This window comes from Monopterus albus, unplaced genomic scaffold (assembly GCF_001952655.1).
Source record: "Monopterus albus unplaced genomic scaffold, M_albus_1.0 scaffold45.1, whole genome shotgun sequence".
Taxonomy (NCBI): Eukaryota; Metazoa; Chordata; class Actinopteri; order Synbranchiformes; family Synbranchidae; genus Monopterus; species Monopterus albus.
The window spans coordinates 1,526,807-1,549,924 of record NW_018127925.1 but is presented as its reverse complement, the minus strand read 5'-3'; the positions used below and the strand labels follow the sequence as shown (position 1 = coordinate 1,549,924).

Here is a 23,118-nt window from a genome sequence, read left to right as displayed (position 1 = left end):
ACACACTCCGTCCTGCAGGTGGCGATACGTCAGTAAACACCTCACAAAGAGGAAGTACAAGTTAAAGTCGCACTGAACGTGTTGAGTGGGGCTGATTTAGCGGATATAACAATGGACAGGAGCCCAGAGACTATTTTAGCTATTAAAGCTTTAGGGTAAGTAACATTTAACCGTTTTATTTTTCTGCTGCGCAGTTATCAAACCTTAGCGTATTTTCATGTTATCATACTAATATGCTGACCCTTCCGGTGTCGACATGCACTCCAGGTAACCTCACCTGTCGTCCTTCCCTGTTCAGGTACCCGGGCGGTTCCTGCCTCAAGCGGTGTAAATGTGATGAACTTCCCTGTCTGCTGCTCACCTGGCTGGCCGCAGAACTGAGGCCTCTGTGTCCAGAGCTCCGAGGTGAGACAGCAGCCTAGGTGCTGTTACACACCTGTCAGACAGGCTGTTTGATGCAGTGCCCTCTCGTCCTGCCAAAACAATTTCCTAACTGTGCACAGAATAAGTAACAGATGTGGTGATGGTGGTTTTAGTCACGTTGGCTCTGTTTTCTTAAACTATTACAACTCTGTGCACATTTAAAAGCAGAAGGAGCTTTTTTTCTGTGGCTTATGATTGGTTGCGTGTGTGTGTGAGTCACGGGGGAGTCTTCGTTGTCTTTGGGAAGTAGGTTTTTTTTTAAATTGTTTCTTAATGCTGAAATTATTTTTAAACATCTTTGACAGAAAAATTATCTGCAGCAACTGGGCCAGTTAATGAATAATGCCAGGCGTTTCTAAAGCAGAGCATTCTCTGTGGGGGCTCCTAAGTTAAGCCCCTTTACATTAGGCAGCCCCCCCCCTCGTTGTCCACTTTTAAAACTTATTTGAAGACTCATCTGTACCGTTTGGCGTTCGAACCAGTATGAGCCTCTGTCTTGTTGAGCTTTTTTTGTTTTTTTGTTTTATGATGGGTGGTTGTTTTAGTGTGATCCTGTTTTATTGTTGTGTTTATTGCTTAAGCTTGTTTTATTATGTTTTACGGGTTTTAGTGATATTGTGTTAAGCACTTTGGTCAGCTTCGGCTGTGTTAAACGTGCTATATAAATAAAGTTGATGATGATGATAAAGCAAAAACAGGATATTTTATGGTTTTCTTCTGTTGTAGTAAAGAGAGCATCTTTGGCTTCTGGGCTATTGGTTAGACAAAACCATTGTTGGGGGAATAGTGAACTACATGTAATTAAACTCTTAGTTTAACTGCAGAGATGCTTGAGCTAGTGCGTTCAGACTAAAGGAGGGTGTGCTCAAGATGTGCAAGAACACACAAAAATAATCAAGCAGAATGCTTGCAGAAAACAGGAGCATTGCTGACTTGGAATAAATTTTGCACAGCATACCATCATTTGTGCTCATATTTTGCTTGCTTATTTTTCTAGTGGTTTAACTACATTTTGCAGCAACTCGCTTGTAATTCAACATTATTCATAGTTGTGTATTGACTGAAGTAGTTAAATTAATTTTTTGCCATCTTTTGTGTAGTTAACTACTGCAGATCCAAATAATTTGGGCCATAAAAGGAAAGGAATGGTTATTTATTTTTGTCTCACCATTGCTTCTCTAACTCTAGCGGCCAAGAACTTTGAGAGACTCCTCATGTTTCATATAAACGAGATTTTGCTCTTAGAAGTAGTAGTAAGAGACGGGCTCATTTAGACCAGTGTTCGAGCTGTTCACACTGTCTAAAAGGTTTAAGTTCAAGACTGTTTTAGTTTTCAGCAAAGCTGACAAGTAACACAACAGGCTCATACTTTTTAGACCAGCTCTAAAGTCAAGTGTATAATTTATTTACAGGAAATGTATAATATCATTGTAAAAAAAATCCAGCTGGGATTGTTTGGTTTAGGACTTTTTTGTCTCTGGTAAATGAGTGAGTGGCCTTTTTTGCTTTCTTATGAGTTATCTTTTATTGTATTATAGTTTTGTATCACATGCACATTGTCAGTTTTATTGCTTTTTACAAAATAGTTTGAACTACTTTTTGTAAGTAACTTTTGTTTACCAAACTACACTTCTCTCTACAGTAGCTTTGCTCTAGTTTAACATCTTGTGAAGTAATTGATAGTTTGCAAATTTACATTTTCTAAATAGTTTCCCCAGCACTGGACAAAACAAGCAGTTTATACATGTCACCTTTGGTTAGTGGAAAGTGTGATTCCATTTTGCATTTAAATGCCCTCATAGTTTTCTAGAGCTCTGACATTTTCAAATTTTTAATAGTGTTTGACCAAAAATCCAAAACCCAATGATGATCAGTTCGTCTGTCATGTAACACTAAGAGAAGAAGTAAATTATCACATCTGGAAAAACTGGATCAATCACATGTTTAGAATTTTTACTTCAAAAATGACTAATACATTTATCAATTACCAAAGTAGTTTCTGAATAGTTTTCCATGAAATGACTTTTCTTTAATCGACTAATCTCTTTTATGTTCCTTGTTTAGACTCGGGCAGGACAGGTGACCTCTTGCTGGTGGGAGAGCTGAGAAATTTACTGTCCAACCTGCTCTCCCCTCTTGCTGTGCTGACCTCAGAGGTGCTGGAGTCATCCACCCTCAACAAAGTCACCGGTGAGAAATAACACCAGTTGGGCGTCTGCTGTTGTAGAGTTGAATGTTTAAAGTAAGACCAGGTGATTGTAGCGCCCATGGCTGTGCACATTTACTTCACATCATTTTTAAATGAAGGGTGAAATTTTCTTAAATAATAATTTCATCCTTCAGAGTTCCTCGTATCAGAACTGCAAGCAGCTTGCATAATCAAATATAAGGAATCGCATCCTGAGGAGAAGACGACAGGAGAGGAGTCTGAAAAAGAGCAGCGAGTGACAGATCACAGTCATGAACTTGCTGAGTTTGGTTGTGAATTTGGAAATGATGATATTATGGATAAAGACGGAAGGAAGGCGGAAATACAGGCTGAGTCCATATTACTGCTGCGTGCTCTTGACATGGACGCCTCCTCTCAGTTTACAGATGTGTTGAGTGAGGTAAGGCCGGTAAAAGAGACTAAGCTATGTACAAATCATAACTACAAATGGAGAAGCATGGAAAGGCTTTTGTTAATGTTATTTTAATGCAGGTGAAGGCGAGGCTTGCTCGTCTACCATGTGGAGATATGATGTCCCCTCTTCTTAACAGCAGCCTCAGCTCGGAGCAGTGGGTAGGTTTCCAGGGCTGTTACCAGTCTAATTATACATCATATGTGACTTTAACATCAGAACTCACACAGTTTGTGTTTTGTTTTCAGTTGGAAGTCAAAAAGATCAATGACCATCTGTCAAAGGACTATCAATGTCGGCGGCAAATGATGATCACACGCTTTCAAGTTACACTCGAGTCATTTGCGTGGGGTGAAAAACAAAAGGTAGGTACGTTTAATGGCTGCGTCTCTTAGAACGCACTTGCTTTCAGAACACTCATTCCGAAGTGGAAAATCTCATTTTTGGTTGGCTTCCGTGTCTTTTGTGCTCACTATGCAGGTACAGTATGCAGCGAGCAGAACATGGCCAAAAAAGGTTGAAGACAAAGAGTTTGTCTTTGAGGTTGTACAGCTCTGAAAACAGTACTGGACAATAAATTCAGTGATAGTGATCCAGAAAAAGATGAAACAAACAAGAGTTGCACCAAATGTGATATAGAAGAAATGAATACAGCAACAAGAAAACTACATTCCTATTTAGAAATTATTAGATACTTTATTGATTGCGAAGAAATTTCAAGGCATCCAGCAGCTTGGAGACAGTTGAAGCAAAAATCCAACATTATACAAAGGCACTTAAAATTAGGAACAAAAGTGAGGACAGTGAATTAAGGCACCAAAAGTCCTCCAAACTTGGATAGTGTGCAACAAACCAATTAAGGTATAAAGTATCTAGTACAAAGTGCCCGTTACATTACTATTACATTATATATGCCAGGAAGAAACTAACAATCACCAGTGGCAGAACAACATTAAGTCCCCACAGGAAACGTAGTGTAAATACTTATTTAGTAAACAGGGTCTGCAACTAATGATTAGTTTCATCTTCTCAATTTATCATTTGGTTTATAAAAAATAAGAAAACAAAGTTTTTCCATCATGACATCCTGGAGCACAAGTTGGTAACACTGAATGTCTTGTTTTGAGCAAAATCCAAAAATAAAATCACACCTTCTACTTCAATCGGTCCTTTATTTACAGGAGCGCAGTGAAGCACTGGCCTCAGTGCCTCCTCTTGCACCTCTGGCTGAGCCTTCCCGAGTGTCCCTGTCTCATTTGCTCACTGCCCGAGAAGATCAGTCCTTCGGTGAGCCAATCAAACCTGGAACAACCACCCCCGTGTACAAGGTATAACTTTATCCAGTTATAAACCATGTCTATAGCTCAAAGTGCAAATGGTTTGTAATTTTTCCTTTGCTTTCTCTAGACATTGATGGGCAGTGTACCGGACAGAGGAGGACGACCGGGGGAAATTGAGCCACCTATGCCAGCATGGGGGGATCGAAGAGCGAACAAATCAGGACGAGGAAGTGGACAACATCAACGGCATAAATTTTCAAATAAAAAGAAAAAAGGGAAACAAGAGTAACCTGTCTTACTCTTTGACCTTGATGCTTACTTCAAAAAAATAAGTGATCATTTTCCTTTATTTAAATCCTTATTATAAGATATTATGGCTGTTGAATGCTGCATATGATATTATGGGTATGAATTTGTGTATACTGTAAATCTTGGTTATAGTACATAGCTAAACCTGACTGTGTACATTTCTAAAATGGCTTATCATTGCTATAATGTACTGGTAGCCTATGTGACCAGATATTTTGTTTATGAAAGAATATAAGTGAAAAATAATAGGCCTACTTAATTTTTTTTTCTTTACAGGTTAGCTTTGTTGAGTAATTTGACCACACATTGAATACAGAGTCAAAAGAACAGCAAAACTTAATCAATTGATAAACTGAATTAATAAATTCTAAAGTGAAACCTTGGGGTTAAGGTCTCCAATTTTTTGTGTTTTGTTTTTTGTTTCACTGCAGTGTGCTTCCATATCCTCAATACAAACTGGTAACCGACTTGAGTGGGCAAATGCTCATATTCGATGGCGTCTGGCACTTTGGAGAGGTGTTCTCTTCACGGATGAATCCCGGTTTTCACTGTACAGGGCAGATGGCAGACAGCGTGTATAGTGTCATGTGGGTGGGCGGTTTGCTGATGTCAACATTGTGGATCGAGTGGCCCATGGTGGCGGTGGGGTTGTGGTATGGGCAGGCGTATGTTATGGACAATGAACACAGGTGCATTTTGTTGATGGCATTTTGAATGCACAGAGATACCGTGAGGGAAATAGTGGTCACACCAGATACTGACTGGTTTTCGGACCCCCCGATACAGTAAAACTGCACATTTTAGAGTGGCCTTTTATTGTGGCCTAAGGCACACCTGTGCAATGGTCATGCTGTCTAATCAGCATCTGGATATGCCACACCTGTGAGGTGGATGGATTATCTCGGCAAAGAAGTGCTCACTAACGCAGATTTGTGAAAAATATTTGAGAAATAGGCCTTTTGTGTACATAGAACAAGTCATAGACCTTTGGAGTTTAGCTCATGAAAAATGGGGGCAAACACAGAAGTGTTGCATTTATAATTTTGTCAGTGTAAATATGAGCCTCAGTTTTAGCAGTTTATTTTAAAAAAAGGGGATGTGAAGCTAAATTTGAGCTGCAGGGGCTGGATAAATATATAGATGTAATTTAGTGGGTTTTGTGGCTTCCACAAACATTTGCTAAAGGTTTTTATGCTGGCATTTTTTAAAAAGAAGACAATTTTAAACAGCTATGTCTTGTGGAATACAAAACAACCTGATAAAAAAAACAAACCCAGCCTCACCTTAGTGAGCGGATGATTGGTTACAAGCTCTCCAATTCTTGTGTATGGGGCTTTGAGGATTAGAGCATCAACAGCAGAACCTGATAAGGACAGTGAAGTACAGTAAATTTAACATTTTATCTCAAAGCGCAAGTGTTACTAATAACATTATTGATGGCTCTCTTATATTCATGTGCTCCAGTAAGCCACAAGACTGTGTCCCACTTCCATAGGCTACTACACACTAACTGTACAATGTCAGTACTAATCCTTATCAAAGTGTTTATTTGTCATATGCACAGTTAGGAAACATGTTTCCCTGTACAATGAAATTCTTACTTTGCCGTCCACATGAATGCCATATAATACAAGTGAAATATAAAGTAGATGAGCAATAACTAAATAGGTAGTAACACAAATAAGGCACTTTAAAGCAGCAGTGAAGGAGGCAAATAAAAACACAACAAGAACACAATATAATGCAGAGAGTGTGCAATTATGCATGTGCAAAATGAGTATGTAAACAGTACAGATGGAATTACATGAGGTAGATCCTAAGTGAGCTATTTAGGAGTATGATGGCATATCATGGTATCCTTATAGTATACTTTTTGCAGTTGATATAAAAGAAATGAAGCAATCAGATTTCAAATTCGCCTCACAGAGCCAGCTAGCTGGCCCACAATAATGTCAGCATTTTTCCGTCCTGTGATTGGTTGGCCAGAGCAAAACTGTTACAGCCAAGTTCCACTAGTAAAACACTAGTGATGGTCATACAAGGGCCCATGAAGCTTAGAACCCCCTTATGAAATATAAAGTAGATGAGCAATAACTAAATAGGTAGTAACACAAATAAGGCACTTTAAAGCAGCAGTGAAGGAGGCAAATAAAAACACAACAAGAACACAATATAATGCAGAGAGTGTGCAATTATGCATGTGCAAAATGAGTATGTAAACAGTACAGATGGAATTACATGAGGTAGATCCTAAGTGAGCTATTTAGGAGTATGATGGCATATCATGGTATCCTTATAGTATACTTTTTGCAGTTGATATAAAAGAAATGAAGCAATCAGATTTCAAATTCGCCTCACAGAGCCAGCTAGCTGGCCCACAATAATGTCAGCATTTTTCAGTCCTGTGATTGGTTGGCCAGAGCAAAACTGTTACAGCCAAGTTCCACTAGTAAAACACTAGTGATGGTCATACAAGGGCCCATGAAGCTTAGAACCCCCTTAGACCATTGTATCAAAAATTGGTTCACTACTCGAAGCTTCATTCATTGAGCATGTGGGTGACATCTGCTGGCGCAGTGGTTGTTGTACAGCCTTGCAATGGTGAGGCCATAAAGTTTGTTCCTCAGAAAACATTCGAACAATTTGTGGCTGACTTAAGAATTGTACTGAGGACTGTAACTAGTGGGTATAGGCTATCACTTCAGGGTGTCGGGTCAGAACATCAATTTTGCACAGGTGAGTTGAGGTAGAGATTGAATGTCCAAATCCAGGGATTAATTTATCTTCATTTTAATTCTTGCATGAATCAACAGTGAACATTTAAGGTATGCGTGTGGTTTTTCTATAATAGAAACAAACAATAAGTATCAGCGACATTATCAAGAAACAACTTAAAGTACAAGTGACTAAAGGTTTATATTAAACTTAAATCAGCTATTAATTGGTCACACAATGCACCAATAGTATAACCTCCCGTTAATAATTATGCAGGAATGACATACAACGTAACTTGGAAGTCTCACACCAACTACCACACGCGCATATTCGAGGCAAAACACAGACCTACAAGCTGTAGTAAAATAAATGCTAAGTAGCAGGCGATCTAAAGTGACACAACACGGTCTAAATTAACCACTATCATTAACCAAATTTTAGTGTCTTACAACACACATATCCGAGTATCAACACGATTAATACTACTCACATTAATAGACGCACACTGGTGATTATTTCACGATGTCCATGTCATGCAAACATGTATCCCATGGTGAATTTCTGCAGTGATATACAGAAGATAGCTCCAGATCTCTACCTACTGGCCAGAACGATAACTACATGCATAACTGAATTAAAGGGGAACTAAATTAAAGAGGCTAAATAGAAGTATTTTTTACATTTTACATGTGTCTGTTTTCCTTCCTTGTCTCATAAAGTATCTGAAATGAAATGTTGACTACCTAAGTAATCCTCCTTCCCCAAGAACTCTTAAGAATATGAAATGCATTTATAATTATTCATCCCAAATTACACACCGGACACAGCAAATATTTACAGGGTTCAATAAAGGCTGTGGATGTAATTAATGTTATGACAATATAATATAATAAAATACATTATGTGTTCTGATTATGCTTGGTGTACACTGGGTGTGCCTATGTGACTCAGGCATTTTTATTAAAAAATAATAGTGTCTCCACAGTGGGTGGTAACATATCTGATGCTCTTGTCACGCAGTCCAAATAATGTCTGTTTTATACATTTAACAAGTGAACTTGAGGCAGGAAGGAAAAGTGTGGAGAAAGTCGTACATCTAACTATTGGGCATGTTTAAATGACTGGCTCAGGTCCAAAATTGATTTCTTAGCACCCTTCACTTTAGAAAGCATCAAATTTGGTATATCTCTGAAAGAAAAAGATGTGGAATTCTTGGTGAATAACTTTTATCATTTTGGTAAAATAATATATTCATAAATGTAAATGGAGTAAAAGGAGACCTTGTTTAAGATGCGTCTCCAAAGTAATTGTGGTTTTATGAGTTACAAAATATGATTAGATTGTTTTTTTTTAATTTATTTATGATTTGTTGATAAACGGGATGCTCAATAAACAAAGTACTTATTACTGTGAAATGTAGAAGAATGCAAAGAAGACCTTTAGAACATAAAAACATGTTGACCATATTCTTAATGTATGTTGAAATAAAAAATTTCATAAATACTGTATCTAGATTGGCAACTCTAAATTACCCATAGGAGTGTGAGTGTGTTGGTGTTGCATAACTCATTTAACACGCTCCAAATCTGTACTGTAAAAAGCAGCCTACATTTCACCTTTGTTTAAAAAAATGTTAGTGTCATTAAACAAAAAATATGTAAGAATTTAAAGCAACAAACCTTTGACATTTTAAAAATAACGTTATTGTAATTTCAGTCAACACATGGGAACGCTTTTATGGCCCCGCAATTTAAAAATATTGCTATGCCACGTGTAATTTTTATGTTAACGTCTAGTACAATTTGGTTTAGAATAAAAGAAAAAAAATCAAGGGCCTCCGATCAAACGGTTCCGTAGTACAGATTTACAGTACCTACGCATAACCGGTGGAGCGCCAGCGTTTATCCGTCTTTCTGTCGCACCGGAAGTTACCCGAGAAATAAATGATGTAACACGCGGAAAGATCCGGATTGTCCGAAGGTCGAGAAATATCTGCGTGCTAGTGTGACTTAGAGACATAAGGACTTACCTCTGTTGTCGACACCCTTCTAACTTGTTAATATATTGTTAAATAAAAATGCCGAGAGGAAGCAGAAGCCGAACGTCCAGGATGTCCCCTCCAGCCAGGTAACCTTTAATGTTTGCTGCCATTTGTTGAAAACCGTAGTTGATGCTTTGAGGCTAGCGAACATGCTAGCAACTTTAGGTAACGTTACAATAATGTAACTAGCGTTATGCTAAATAGATTGTGGCGGAAATTGCTGAAGAGTAACTGCTAGAACTAATTTATAATGACTGTGTTTGTACATCGAACTGTCTCTTGCAATTTTACCAGGAAATGTGTTTTAATTAATATTCAGTGATAGTATAGATTAAAGTCACATTGTTTAATATGCATCGTCTCTTAACTTTGTCTGTTACAGCTTTTAAAACGGTAGATATATGAAATTATCGTTACAGACAACTCGTTTCACCTAACTTTACAACTAAACAGTCTTTCCCCAGGCTTTGTTTTTGCTAAGCACCACAGAATTTATTAATATATCAGTATATATTTGAGATTTTGTTTAGTTTGAAATCATGATAAAACAATCGTTTTCCTTGTTCTAAATATTTCATTGAAATTGAGTGGGCACAGGATTGTGCTATTTCTTGTCAGATCTTTATTGCTAAACAGGTTTGATATTGATCTATTTCACCCATTTGTATATTAGATCATGCATTACACGAATGCTTTGGACTTGAGATGCTAAGTCCAACATACTGTATTTTTTTCAGCAGCACTACATTTAATGCCAAACTATCCACAGAAATTCTCCTAATAATGAATTTATGTAATCCTCTATAATACTGCCACCTAGTGCTTTTACACAGTTCTTATAGCGCTCATACTTATTGTTTTTTTTTCCACATTGCACAGCACTTTAAATTTAAATATGTTTATTTGAGTGCTGATAATCTTGATGTTTACAATAAACAGGGTCAGAAAGTTAGAATACACACACATTTGGAAAATCTGATACCACCATATACAAGTAGTTTAAGTTGGAACAAATGTTTTCTTTTTCAGCCGGGCATCGCCACCACCTATGGCCAGGGCTGCACCCCCTACCTCCCATGCCCCAGTTCCAGTGCAGGCCCCTCCATCTGCTGTGGGTGCTCCAGCTGCAGCACCCAGGCAGCCAGGTATGTTTGCTCAAATGGCAACTACAGCCGCTGGAGTGGCAGTGGGCTCTGCAGTGGGACACACCATTGGCCACGCCATGACTGGAGGCTTCAGTGGAGGAAACTCAGAGCCTGCCAGACCTGAAGTCACATACCAGGTAAATAAACTGCAGCCAGTCAGTGGACTGAATTAGCATCAGGGCTAATTAGTGTATCTGACCCATGGTGGGTAGGTGAACATCTAACAGAAACATTTTGACACTAATCTGGTATATAGAGTCATTTTTTATCTGTGTTACAAATGTAGAAGAAAAACAAATGATTGTTTATACAGACTGAACTGTTTTGGACTGTTTCTCATCAGTTACATGAACTTGTTCTTACATTCCTTAATGCACAGTAAATGTGTGATTAATCTCATCATCTGCCCTGCCTCTCAGGAGCCGTACCAGGCCCAGCCCATGTACCAGCAGGGGGGCTCTCAGCAGCAGCAGGCCTGCTCCTATGAGCTCAAACAGTTCATCGAATGTGCCCAAAACCAGAGCGACCTTAAACTCTGTGAGGGCTTCAGCGAGGTGCTGAAACAATGCAGGTTTGCTAATGGTGAGTGAAAAGTGTGTGGAAACGTGTCTCGCTGTTGGTATGAAATTAGATAATTCAAGGATAACTTGTATATGACAGTGTAAACCTGGACCACATGTAAACCAATCATGATAAATGTTTTGTTTGTTTGTTTTTTACTTGCCGCATTGCTGTCTGCTTTACCTTTTGTATTTGATTTAACACTGACAAATAAGGAGGTTTTGCACGAGCACTTGGTCATCCAGACGTCATAGCCAAATGACCTTGCACTGTCATGGTTCTTTTGTAACGTGTTGCAGTGCCGCGTGTGACCACAAGGAGGAGTAGCATCTTGTCGAATACTTCATATAACTTGTACTGTAAATAAATTAAACTATTGGATGTATGAACACTTGTCTAATTAAACCTTTTCTTTCCAGGTCTGTCATGAGGCAACGACAAAAGCCTGCCGAGCACACTCGGACTGCACTAAGCATTCTGGATACTAAGAGGCTGTGATTCAAAAGATTCAATAAACATGCTTTATTTTGACAGTTATCACCAGACAACATCATTGTTTTTATTTCTTCAGAGCTTGTAATCATAGCGTTATAAATTGTGTTTAAATATTTGGTGATGCATGTGTAATAGCCCTGCATGGGGAGTATTTATGTGAAAGCTGCACAGACACAAACTTTCCTCAGCTCCATGTGCCCTTTCACAAAGTTTAACAGCCTTAGTCTCCCCCCCCTTTCTGGAATCTTCTGTTAACTAAAATCAGTTTCTAGATCTCCAGTGTTCACAGTTTGTTAGTAACAGATGTAGGTTTAACAATATGTAGGTTTAACAATAATAAAGCAACTTGGATCATAAATGCACCGTTTTGTGTGATTTATTTCACTGTCTACCAAGAGGACGCACGTTGAGCTGTTTAAGAAACATTTGTTTTCACAAGCAGTTTGCATGACGTCCAACGACAACACCGGGGCCCAGCACCTGTCATGTCACTCGAACCTCATTCCTAAACCGCGGATCGAGCGTCGCATGTGAAGTATGGTATAGGGCTGTCCAGTCTCTGTGACTGTCTCCTGGTGAGAGCAGGAGCTGCAGGGTGTTATTTCTTGGAGCTGGATGTTGTGCGGGCATGCGTTCAGTCTGCTGCTGCGGAAGCACCGATTTATTTTTGGCCCCTGACATGAGAGCTCACCCTTCGCAATGGCAGGAGCGAACCCACAGAGGTGCGGCAGCACCACCGTGTGACTGGACCTCTGGTCGTTAAGCACACGGAGCAGGTCTACAAAATAATGAAGGATTCACAACAAGGACTGGCCGGTACGGGATACGGTGAGAAACCGAGCAGTTTTACTTTAATGTATTGCTTTGTTGGAGCACACTAAAGGTCAAATAGTGACAGAGGATGAGAGGAGGATCCAGTTTACACACCGTGGCAGATTATTATCTGGGTATGTCGGTTATCATGTTACTCAGAAGCAAACTATTAGTCTAGGACCAGAACACACATTGTTTGCACATTAGAGTCCATTACAAGCAACGTGAGTGAAACATAATGACTTTATTAAAACATTAATTTTACAGAACCTGTAAAAGTACTGTGCTTTTCAACGTATAGTCCCTCTCCACTGAAACCCTCTTGGGCTTTAATTTAAGAATAAGGTGAAATGTGCATGGAATAGGCTGCTTTTAAAATGTCCCTCAGTCATCTCCTTTGTCCACTGTTTTCTGTTTGATCAGGCCTTTTAGCTGGACAGAGGAGTCTGCTGTCTGATATGGAAATATACTCCACATTACAGTTTAGTCTGAATGACATAGCATATTCACAGCATTAGCTGTAGTGCTGCCACTATGAGAATGGTTACAGAATAAAAAAAACATTAATGTAACATTGGTCTAAACTACTACAGTATTGTACTTACTTGCAATTTTTTGGGTACTTTTCTGCTCCTTTATACTTCTACTCAGTTACACTTGGTTGTAAGAATTTATTTATTGTTACACATTAATATAACTAACCTTGAGCAGTGAGGGCTGACTTGAAAAGGGATGTTCATGAAGGATCCTTGCACAACCTGGCTGAACTTGAGCAGTTTTGCTAAGTAGAATGGAATAAAATTGCAGTGTCCAGATGTGCAAACCTGACTGAAACTTGTCCATACAGACTCTACTGTTGCAGCCAAAGGTGCATCTACTAAATACTGAATTGAAGGGGGTTAATATTTAGGCAGTCACTTATTTCCCATTACATATTTTTTATTTAATTGACATTACTTTGTTGTAACCTGTTTTCACTTTGACATTAGAGTTTTTTTGTAATTACTTTTGTCAAAAAAGCCAAATTATATTGACCACTATTGACTTATAAAATGATTAAAAGGGTAAAACATCCAAGGTGGTGAATATTTTTTATAGCCACTGTACTTCTGTTAATGGTACTTTCCCCAAAACTGTTGCTGTCAGCAGCCTGTTGTGAGCTCTGAGAGCAGAACAGCCCTGTACTTCTGGTGGTGAACCGGCATCGCTCCATCATGACCAAAGACGAGGAGATCCCTGACTGGGTGGGAGCTCAGGAGTTCTACGACAAGTATGAGACCAAGGAGATTCTGGGGAGGTATGTTCATCAAGCACACATCTTATCTAGCAGGGGTTCCCAACCTGGAGCTGTAAACTAAATCTGAGGAGTCATGAGATCCTGCCAATCTTTTTTTTTTTTCATTTACAGTTACTGGGGGCAATTATAGTTTTTGAGATACTAAAATTACTCTCAGGAGAATAACATTTTCTTTGAATTCCTCACAACCAGTAGACATTTGTAACTTTTGATCAGAGGGTTAGCTGAGCTTAGCAAGACTGGAAATACTGGGGTGGGGCCCAGCTAGCCCGACTGTCTGAAGGTGACAAAATCCACCCACCAGTGCCTCTAAAGCTCATTAACTAACAATAACTGTTTAATTCATACAAAGACCGAAGTTTTCTGAGCATCAGAGCCAGGCTCGCTGTTTCCAGGATTTGTGCTAAGCTAAGCTAGCTGTTACTTCATATTTAAAAAAAACTGATATGAAAGTGATATCACTCTTCTCATCTAACTCCCAGCAAGAAAGCAATTGAGCATATTTCCCCAAAATGTCAAGCTACAGCACTCCTCTAAGGAATTGGAAGGCAAAAAGGTTGTGAATCACTAATTCCCAATGTATGTTGTCTCTGGTTACAACAGTTAAAGAAAACACACATTGAAAAAATATTAATCAAGAAATCAAAAGCTTTTTTCTAGTTTCTCAAATTTCATTCAACACCACAATGAGATATAACACAGCTCAACATGTCGGCAATGTTTATTTGATTCAGACCTCAGTTTAAAACAACTGTCACTGCTGGTGTGGTTTCCCTGAAGTATCCCAGGACTCTCTGAGAAATGTCAGCAGTGTCAGAGCCTGCTCATTGTCATTCACCACCATCTGCCAGATGGTGGTGCCCTTATGTAAGCCACACTGTTTGTGTTCATTCACTTCAACGTGTCTTGGACAAAGGTTGACTGTTGAGAGCTGCCCGGCACTGGTCAACATGCTGATGGGTTGCGTAATTCCACTCCCTTTCTCACATACAGGATGTGGATTGTTTTGACCTGATGGTAATGCTCAGTCTGCTTCACACATGGGAAGAAAAGTCAGTTCAGCGTCTCTATACTGGTCATGTATCAGCTGTACTGTATATACATGAGAAAAGATGAACAATCACACTGGTGAGGTTATGGTTCAACTGAGTTTATGTTTAGACTGTTTTCTAGGAAGTTAGACTTAGTGGTAAGACCCTTTTAAAGCCAGTGGTGTGTGTGTGAATAACTAATCAGTCACCCTGGAGGACACATTCTTCACTGTTTATACTCGCTATGATCAGATGCTATAGAAAAGAGCAGGTCTGAGTGTAGTAAGGGAAAAAAAGAGGGGGGGGGGGGGGCAAATTCATGTTGTTATTGCAATTCCTGACTAAAGTACCAAATTTTATTTTATTTTTTTCTTTGAGGCCACCTGTCCAAACATAAGCCTCTGGAGAAAGACGTCCACTGACAAGGCTGGTGTGTTTGTTTCTTCCCCAGGGGTGTGAGCAGCGTGGTGCGTCGCTGCGTCAATAAGCGGACGTCTCAGGAGTACGCTGTGAAGATCATCGACATCACCCCGTCAGACAAGATGACCCCTCAGGAGATCCAGGAGATCAGAGAGGCGACGATCAAGGAGATCGACATCCTCAAGAAAGTCTGCGGACAGGACAACATCAGTAATTTGAATTGAAACTGTACATCCGCAGCTTGATTGAGATATTCATCTTAATTTTATTGGAAAGCCTTTAGATTAGGATAATGGTCTTTGAAATCTCACAGCCCCTCATGTAAAGAAAAGATGGTTGGCCTTTGCAGGTGATCCACCTATCACCTGGATTTCATTCCTCTTTGTTTTGTGTTTCTTGATTAAACACTGAAGGTATCTCAAATATCTTATTCCTCTCCAGTACAGCTCAAAGACTGCTATGAGTCCAAAGCCTTCTTCTTCCTGGTTTTTGACCTGTAAGTTTGAAATGTCAAATTTTTGTCTGTAAAACAGCAAATGGTGGATGTTCAGCAGTTTTACTGTCTTTCCGCCAGGATGAAAAGGGGTGAACTTTTTGACTACCTCACAGAGAAGGTCACTCTGAGTGAGAAAGAAACCAGGTCAGTGAGAGTGCTATTGCACTTTTTGACTTTTTAGCCAGGCCAAACAACATTAAGAGTTTGCTGTGTGTTGGTTTTAGGAAGATCATGCGCGCTCTGCTGGAGGTGGTCCAGTATCTCCACACCCAGGACATCGTCCACAGGGACCTGAAGCCTGAGAACATCCTCTTGGATGACGAGATGAACATCAAACTCACCGACTTTGGCTTTGCTGTGCAAATCCAGACGGGGCAGAAGCTCAAAGGTTGTGTGGAAACCCAGCAACAAAAAATTTTAGTACATTTAAGGTCATCTCAGAAAGACAGGTTTATACAGTCCAAAAGTAGCCCGAAACACTCACAGAAAGTCCTACCCTAGCACATTCAGCTGAGAGTCTTTAATCTCCTACTCTGTTGAAGTTGCTATGTTTACAACCCACAGTGTACTTTTCAGTACACCACCTGCTGATGGTCTCGTTGCACAACATGTTCCCCTCTCTCTTAGCTGCTCTTACAAAGGTTACGATGCAACACGACACCAGATGTGTGTACTGTAGTCTCACACCGTCGAAGTACACACTGACCTTTCAAATAGACTTCTCAGAACGCAGCAGCTCACAGCGCCTTGCATCATCATATCATTTTGTTTAGCTGGTAAACATACATGTATGAGTACTTTCATATCAACAGTAACCATGCAACACAAAACCTGAAATTTGACATCAAAATTCACCAGTGAGGTGACACTGTCAGTACCTTTTCTCATATGTAGGTAAATGATGCTATAGACAGATTTCACTGAAGATGTGGAAAGTTGAATTCTGTGTTTAAGTAGGTTGAGCGTGTTGCTTTTCTTACCGTTATTTGATTTAGTAATTTACTGAACTAATTTTGCTTGTATAATAATGATCTTTTTATGCCTTTATAGAACCCGGGTTTGTTGTGAAGACAGTCCCCAGTTCAGAGAGCATTAGTGTTATGGAGATGAAATGTTTGCATATTGGATTTCCCTTGTAAAGCACTTTGTAATCTCTGGTTCTGACAACTGCTCTATAAATAAAACATCAGTAGCATTAGGATGTTTATGGTCAGCACGACATTAGTGCTTTTACATGCGTTTGCAATTAAGTAAGTGCTCCTTGAATTAATCTTCTGTAGAGCCACTAATGTACTTTCATTTGAATACTTATCAATATATCTCATTTGTATTCTAGTATTGGATCATGTGAATTTCCAGTAAAACATTTTGGCAAACTTTGTAAATGTGGGTTTGAAAGATCATCGAAAAACAAGTCTTCCCAACAAGCATGTTCTATTCCAGTAAAGTCTACTGTAATAGATAAATGAAATGAAATGTCTGTTTTGACATGTCTGTGATGTAGAGGTGTGTGGGACCCCTGGTTACCTCGCTCCTGAGATCATCGAGTGCTCCATGGACGCAGGACATGTAGGATATGGCCCTGCAGTCGACATGTGAGTGTCCAGAGACTAAAATCACACAACACAGCAGAAAGTCATCTGAACATCATCTACATATATCCATTGGGCTTTATATAAGCAATATTGACAGCTGTTGCACAGACTCTTAATCAACTAATAAACAATGGCAAAGAATCTGCGCTAATGTCACAGTTACATTCAGTTTCCTATATGCAGTCTTATACATACATGCTCATGAGTAGTATACATGCGGCCCATGTAATATCAATATTTCAGGCTATTGGATAATGCACGTACACACTGTAAACAGAGGTTATAAGCCTGCTTGTCCTCTGGCTTGTGTTTGCAGATGGAGTTCAGGGGTGATCATGTACACACTGCTTGCAGGCTCTCCACCCTTCTGGCACAGGAAACAGATGCTGATGCTGCGTATGATCTTGGCCGGGAACTACGAGTTCTCATCTCCTGAATGGGAAGACCGCTCAGACACGGTCAAAGATTTGGTAGGCATTTTTTTAGCATCTACCTTTAATGGTTTGGTTATGTTTTATGAGAACGCAATCAAAGGGTGGAAGGCAGTTGGTCCCCTCACAATATGAACTAAGCTGACAATTAGTGACAGTAAAAACTGGCTTCTTCAGATCTCTCGAATGCTGGTGGTGGACCCAAAGAAGCGCTACACAGCTACAGATGCTCTCAACCACTCCTTCTTTTCCCAGTATGTGGTGGCTGAAGTACGACAGTTCAGTCCATACAGGCGTTTCAAGGTGAGATGTAAATGATTTTGGGCAACTTGGTTTGATAGACTCCCATCTTGGAGCATGCAGGTTTGGTTCTCTGGCTTGGCTGTGGTAACAGTTTGAGAGCTGACACTCTAATCTTTAAACACGCTAACAGGAAATAACAAAGCTAAATATATCAATTTAATTATTTAATATTTCATTTTTAGATACCCCTTTTTTAAATCTTTGAGGCATTTTTTTGTCTTTTGCATAATTTTCATTTTTTGTCATGAATCCTATAATTACATACTGTGATGCTTCATATTTTATTAATTTTGAAATAAATTTACAAAGTATTGACTTTTATTTATATAATTAAGAAATTTACTAGGCCTATTTATTGGTTTATAATAATATAAATTATAAATATTTATTATTTTTTTACTGAGAAAGACATATCAATCCCAAAAAAATTTGTGGCAGTTTGAAAAAATGATCATCTGTAATCTAAACAATGTGAAGCTAAGGAACCAAAACGTGACAAACTAAAAATAAAAATCACCCTAACAACTACCAGAGATTCTGATACAAATTTTACTTTCACTGTACTGTTTTCCCAGTTTTGACATACAAACACCAACCAGCGACCTTTACTGACCTCTCTCCCTCAGGTCATTTGTATTACTGTGCTCGCCACAATGAGGATCTACTGCAGCTACCGCCGTGTCAAGCCTGTCACCAAGGATGTGATCAAAAGTGACCCGTATGCCATCAAGCCCATCCGGAAGCTCATTGACGCATGTGCGTTCAAGATCTACGGCCACTGGGTCAAGAAGGGCCAAACCCAGAATAGAGCGGCACTTTTCGAGAACACTCCCAAGGCCATCTTGCTGTCGATAGCTGCTGAAGCCTATGAGCCGGTCCACCACATCTGGTAACAAGCGCTTGTTCCTCAGGGCACATCTGCTGGAGCTTAGCAGGGATATGGTTCTAATGTGTGGCTTTTAACTTTTTCCCTTCCTGTAAGAGAACTGAACTGGTAAAACATAACTGACTGCTACCAGACAAAGTACATTTAAGTGTTAATACCAACATATTTTGCTCATGAATTTTAAAAGCAGTTTTGATCACTATAGTGCTTTTGTTTACCTCAAGAACTGCAAGTGTGGCAAACAAATCTGCAACAATACCACTCTGGTGTGTTCATTTGTTTACTTGTCAGAAAGGTAGAAAATGACTTAAAGAACAGATTTCCTAGTTTTAAAAATCCATCAAAAACATATTTACTGTGAAAACAAGCTTACTTCAGTTGATGGAAAATGTTATTTAAGAGACCGTGTCTAACAGTGTGCAACAATATGTCAAAAGTGGACACAGGGATTCCACCCTCTCTCTTTTACTGTATGATACACAAACTGATTCCAGTGTGCTACTCACAATTAGAATACAGGTTTCAGTTTTAAATGATCGTACCCATAGATTCAAAGAATTTCTGGTAAGGAACATTCTTCTTTTGCTTACATACATTTTTGTCACAACTATGAAGCTGAGCACCCAAAGCAAAACTCTGTGGACCTAATTTGCACACATTTCTAACTGGAATATGAAACGGTGAACTTGCATACTTAAAATGGCACTGATCATTTGCACTGCATTTGTACTGGCAACAGCTTCAAAGACATTTTAAGCAGGGTAGCAAATGTGCTATTTATTTATTAAAATGTTCATTTCATTAAAATTTGAGGACTGTTGGAATGGTGATGCTTTTCATTTTTAACTTCTCTGAGGTGTCTTTTACCAACATCTTTAAGCCAGATGTCAAAATTAAATACACAACACCAATTTTCAACAATTACAAGTTTATTATAACAGAACAGTGAGGTACATTCACACCCACAGCATCAATCATCTGAGGGTGCTGAGTATGGGCTTCTGGCACAAGATGCGTTTTTCCATTACCGACCTACGGGTGGAAAAGCAAAGAGCAAAACATGAGTAACATCACATTGTGTGCCAACAGTTATTCTGACTTTTCATATTCTTACCATGACAGAGGGTAGGGAGTGAGTTGACAAATTTTTCTCAGTCCTGCTCCTGAAATGGTCACTGGTTGCTCTGCAGAATTTACCAAATAGAAGAGAAATTAATCCAAAACCAACAGGAGCTCTGGCAGACTAAGCATCCTCAGTTTACAGGTGTATCATTGTACTCATATCTACACAGCTGGATGAGGCTCAAGACAGAACTCATCCAGTCACTTAGGAGAAATGAGAGAAGAATGTTGCATGGTGTCTGACTGTATCCACCACAGACCTGTTGGTACAGAATTCGGCCATGCCTTACAGGTTTTAAACAGGAATAATAACCATGTTGCATGTCACTGTGTAATAGTGGGTGTACAAATATACCGTCCACAGGCCGTTCGTCACCACCTGGAGGTCAGCATTGCAGCATGACTGAGCATGTGTTACAGCACTTCTCCACAGATATTTCAACTCATGCTGAAATAAAAAACATTAGAGGCTATGACATGAATATAGATGCTGACATGTTATTGAGCTACTGCACTCAAACAAAAACCTAACCAACAGCACAGAGCAAAAGGTGAACAACAATCCATTTACTATTTGAACAAATATATTCAGGCTAGAAACACAATAAGAAAAAGCAGGTCAATTTTATGTTGCAATGTTCAGTGAACTACGTTTGGCTAGATAAATCAGGCTGGTGAGTGCCAGTCACTGGCGTGGGAACATGATGCTGTCCAAAAAAAAAAAAGGTAAAGACCAGTATGAGCTAAAGAGATCTGTGGTCAGAGATCATGTCCATACACACTGTTTAACTTGACAAGGGCCTCACACACTTTCCCAGTGTTTCATGTACAGTACCCTCTTCAATGAGAAACATCCATGATATGATACACTGAACATGTGCTCCGCCTCACCTCTACCACATGGTGAGTGTGTTTCAGGATGGAAGCTCTTCCCTGATGAGTAGTTCGGGGGTCCGGACATCTGTAAAGTCACGTTGCGCTTTGATCACAAACCTAAAGTGCAAAAACATTTAACACAGTTGTGAGCATAGTTCTTCCTATATACACATGCTGGGTGATTCTCTAAATTTTACAACAGGACATTTTATTAAGGAGCAATTTAAGAAAGACTTGGCACATTGGAGCATTGGACTTTCCCTGAAATGAGTGTGGTCTAGCATCTTGCATCAACTTAAACAAAGGCTTGATGTTTTTATAGAAGAAATTGAAATATAATATCAATCCAACAACATGTCCCGGCATTTACGAGGTTATTAACCAGCGGCCTGACATACTATTATACAGACAGAGCCATCAGTTAAGTTACTAATTTACAAAAAAATCCACATTCTGGAAGACCTCTAATGTAACCACATGCTCTCCGTGCTAAAGAAGCTAAGCTATGCATTAGCGGCGTGCATATCCAAAAGTTAATCAAAGACCTTTAAGGTGCTGGTTAAACTAATATGTCAGTTGAACTCACATTTTCCTTGCTTATTCCTTTCTTGGACTTAAGTATAGTTTCACTGCAAACCGGGACTATAAGGCGACATCTTATAAACTATACGTTCCTCACCACCATCTTCAGCAACGCTTAAACCTTTCTTTCCCTCGTTGGTGTCATCGTTTGTCTGCTTCTTCTTCGGCGATCAATTTATGGTATTTGCAAACACCTTCAAGCCCATTACCTCCACCGCCTGGAAAGGAATGTAGCTGACTCCATTTGACCATTTTTAATCTGCTATAAATGTGTCTTCATTAAACTTTGTCGATCTTAACATTTTCTTAAATAATTTTATGTTGCATTTTACACATTTGATGACATCTTGGAAATTGATGTCAATAATAAAGGAGCTGCCCATGCTTTATGGCTATTTCATTAGCCTGTTCCATAAGCCTTTTGCATGTCTATTGGGAAGAACTTCACTTTCACCACTGGCTGTAAACACCACATTCACTGGTTATAATGCAACTAACAGTCTGGAAACTACACAGCAGAATGTACAACAAGGGACACCACTAACAATACAAGAGCTCATATCACCCATTTTCCCAGTGCATGCTGGGAGGTTTCCCAATACATTATCCTCATGTAGCCTACTGGCAATGTACTGTATGATCAGCACACAGAAAATCATAGGGTGCTAGCGTCTGCTTTAATAAGCGTAATTCTATGTCTATACAGTTACTGTATGGTTGATAAAAAGGAACCCCACACTCCACTGTAGTTAGCATAAATTAGCCTTAAATTCACAGCTACCGTTTTCACGATCCCGGGCTAACGGGCAGTGGGCGGTCCCTCACCGGCGTATCCTTGATTGGTCCGGAGCTCAGCACTGCTCTTCATCTTTGGTGAGGTCGGCTAATACAGAAGCTGTTGTATGTGCCTTACCAACGCTGCCCCCCCCCCACACCAGTAAGTACCAGATGACAACTAGTATATTTTAACTTGTTTGTTCTGAAGATATTAGCTCGGTGTTGCTGCCCGAGCACTTTGTCACGCTCGACATTAGTCGAACAGAGGGTGTATGAGGCGTTCATGTCGAGCCGGCTGCACCGGACAGGTAACTTCCAGTGAAGCCCCGATAACAGTTCTTTGTAATGCAGCGTTGAAGCCCTGACATTCTAGTGCCAGTCTTTTGCACTACATCCGTGTGCTGCCACCGCCTTCCGTATTCACGTTTGCTCCGCATTTTGCTTGCTAGTCCTTGCTTTTTGTCCTGTTACGGTCCTCTGTGTTGTGAGCCTGCGGGTGATGCAATAGGGGCAGTCAGAGGATGTCCCTGACGGACCGTGTATGGTTTGTATAGGCAAACTACTTCATCTCACGTAGTCTGTCACACATCACCGGGTTGATGTGAGCTGAAGATTTTGACCCTGAAAAAAACTTTTTTAAGAACTCTGAAAATAACTGCAAGTATTACACGGATGAGCAGTTTAACAGCAATGTCAAGACTGAAAATAATTTATCACTAATTCACTTTAATAGCAGAAGTTTATACGCAAACTTTCAGAGTATAAAACACTATCTTAGTAGTCTAAAACATTATTTTAATATAATTGCTATTACTGAAACTTGGATTACCACTGTAAGGGGAATGGATTTTGACCTTGAGGGCTATGACTTGGTATGCACAAACAGAGAGAATAAGATG

The 23,118-nt window shown here is 39.5% G+C and overlaps 4 protein-coding genes and 1 long non-coding RNA gene across 7 annotated transcripts in view; 4 read left to right on the top strand and 1 right to left on the bottom strand.

The window, feature by feature from the left end:
* Nucleotides 1-5,015, top strand: LOC109960230 (protein FAM98B). Its single transcript, XM_020600169.1, has 8 exons — nucleotides 1-155; nucleotides 299-405; nucleotides 2,488-2,613; nucleotides 2,767-3,032; nucleotides 3,125-3,205; nucleotides 3,293-3,409; nucleotides 4,226-4,372; nucleotides 4,452-5,015. The coding sequence occupies exons 1-8, from the start codon at nucleotides 112-114 to the stop codon at nucleotides 4,611-4,613; spliced, it is 1,050 nt and encodes a 349-aa protein (XP_020455825.1). The 5' UTR covers nucleotides 1-111; the 3' UTR covers nucleotides 4,614-5,015.
* Nucleotides 5,016-9,269: 4,254 nt separating this feature from the next.
* chchd2 (coiled-coil-helix-coiled-coil-helix domain containing 2) lies at nucleotides 9,270-11,948 on the top strand. The gene is made up of 4 exons (XM_020600234.1): nucleotides 9,270-9,475; nucleotides 10,419-10,671; nucleotides 10,954-11,116; nucleotides 11,515-11,948. Exons 1-4 carry the CDS (start codon nucleotides 9,426-9,428, stop codon nucleotides 11,523-11,525), a joined length of 477 nt encoding a protein of 158 aa, XP_020455890.1. The 5' UTR covers nucleotides 9,270-9,425; the 3' UTR covers nucleotides 11,526-11,948.
* Nucleotides 11,949-12,029: 81 nt separating this feature from the next.
* Nucleotides 12,030-19,682, top strand: LOC109960264 (phosphorylase b kinase gamma catalytic chain, skeletal muscle/heart isoform). The gene is made up of 10 exons (XM_020600233.1): nucleotides 12,030-12,418; nucleotides 13,553-13,700; nucleotides 15,183-15,361; nucleotides 15,593-15,647; nucleotides 15,726-15,791; nucleotides 15,872-16,035; nucleotides 17,152-17,242; nucleotides 17,559-17,712; nucleotides 17,851-17,976; nucleotides 18,603-19,682. The coding sequence occupies exons 2-10, from the start codon at nucleotides 13,618-13,620 to the stop codon at nucleotides 18,867-18,869; spliced, it is 1,185 nt and encodes a 394-aa protein (XP_020455889.1). The 5' UTR covers nucleotides 12,030-12,418; nucleotides 13,553-13,617; the 3' UTR covers nucleotides 18,870-19,682.
* Nucleotides 19,683-19,786: 104 nt separating this feature from the next.
* LOC109960229 (uncharacterized) lies at nucleotides 19,787-22,299 on the bottom strand. Of its 2 annotated transcripts, none has more exons than XR_002274962.1 (6): nucleotides 22,224-22,299; nucleotides 21,447-21,660; nucleotides 20,876-20,977; nucleotides 20,340-20,432; nucleotides 19,977-20,046; nucleotides 19,787-19,894 (listed from the first exon to the last, which is right to left on the bottom strand). It is a non-coding gene; the product is annotated as an uncharacterized LOC109960229 (long non-coding RNA). The 2 variants fall into 2 exon arrangements; XR_002274963.1 differs by having other exon boundaries at nucleotides 22,268-22,282.
* psph (phosphoserine phosphatase) overlaps nucleotides 22,255-23,118 on the top strand; it is a 4,035-nt gene continuing 3,171 nt past the window's right edge. The window contains exon 1 of one of the 2 annotated variants that reach the window (XM_020600167.1): nucleotides 22,255-22,379. In XM_020600167.1, coding sequence (XP_020455823.1) covers nucleotides 22,345-22,379 — 35 coding nt within the window. In that variant the 5' untranslated portion in view covers nucleotides 22,255-22,344. Of the gene's footprint in view, nucleotides 22,380-22,416; nucleotides 22,528-23,118 lie in introns of those variants that run through there. The other variant, XM_020600168.1, reaches the window with a different exon arrangement.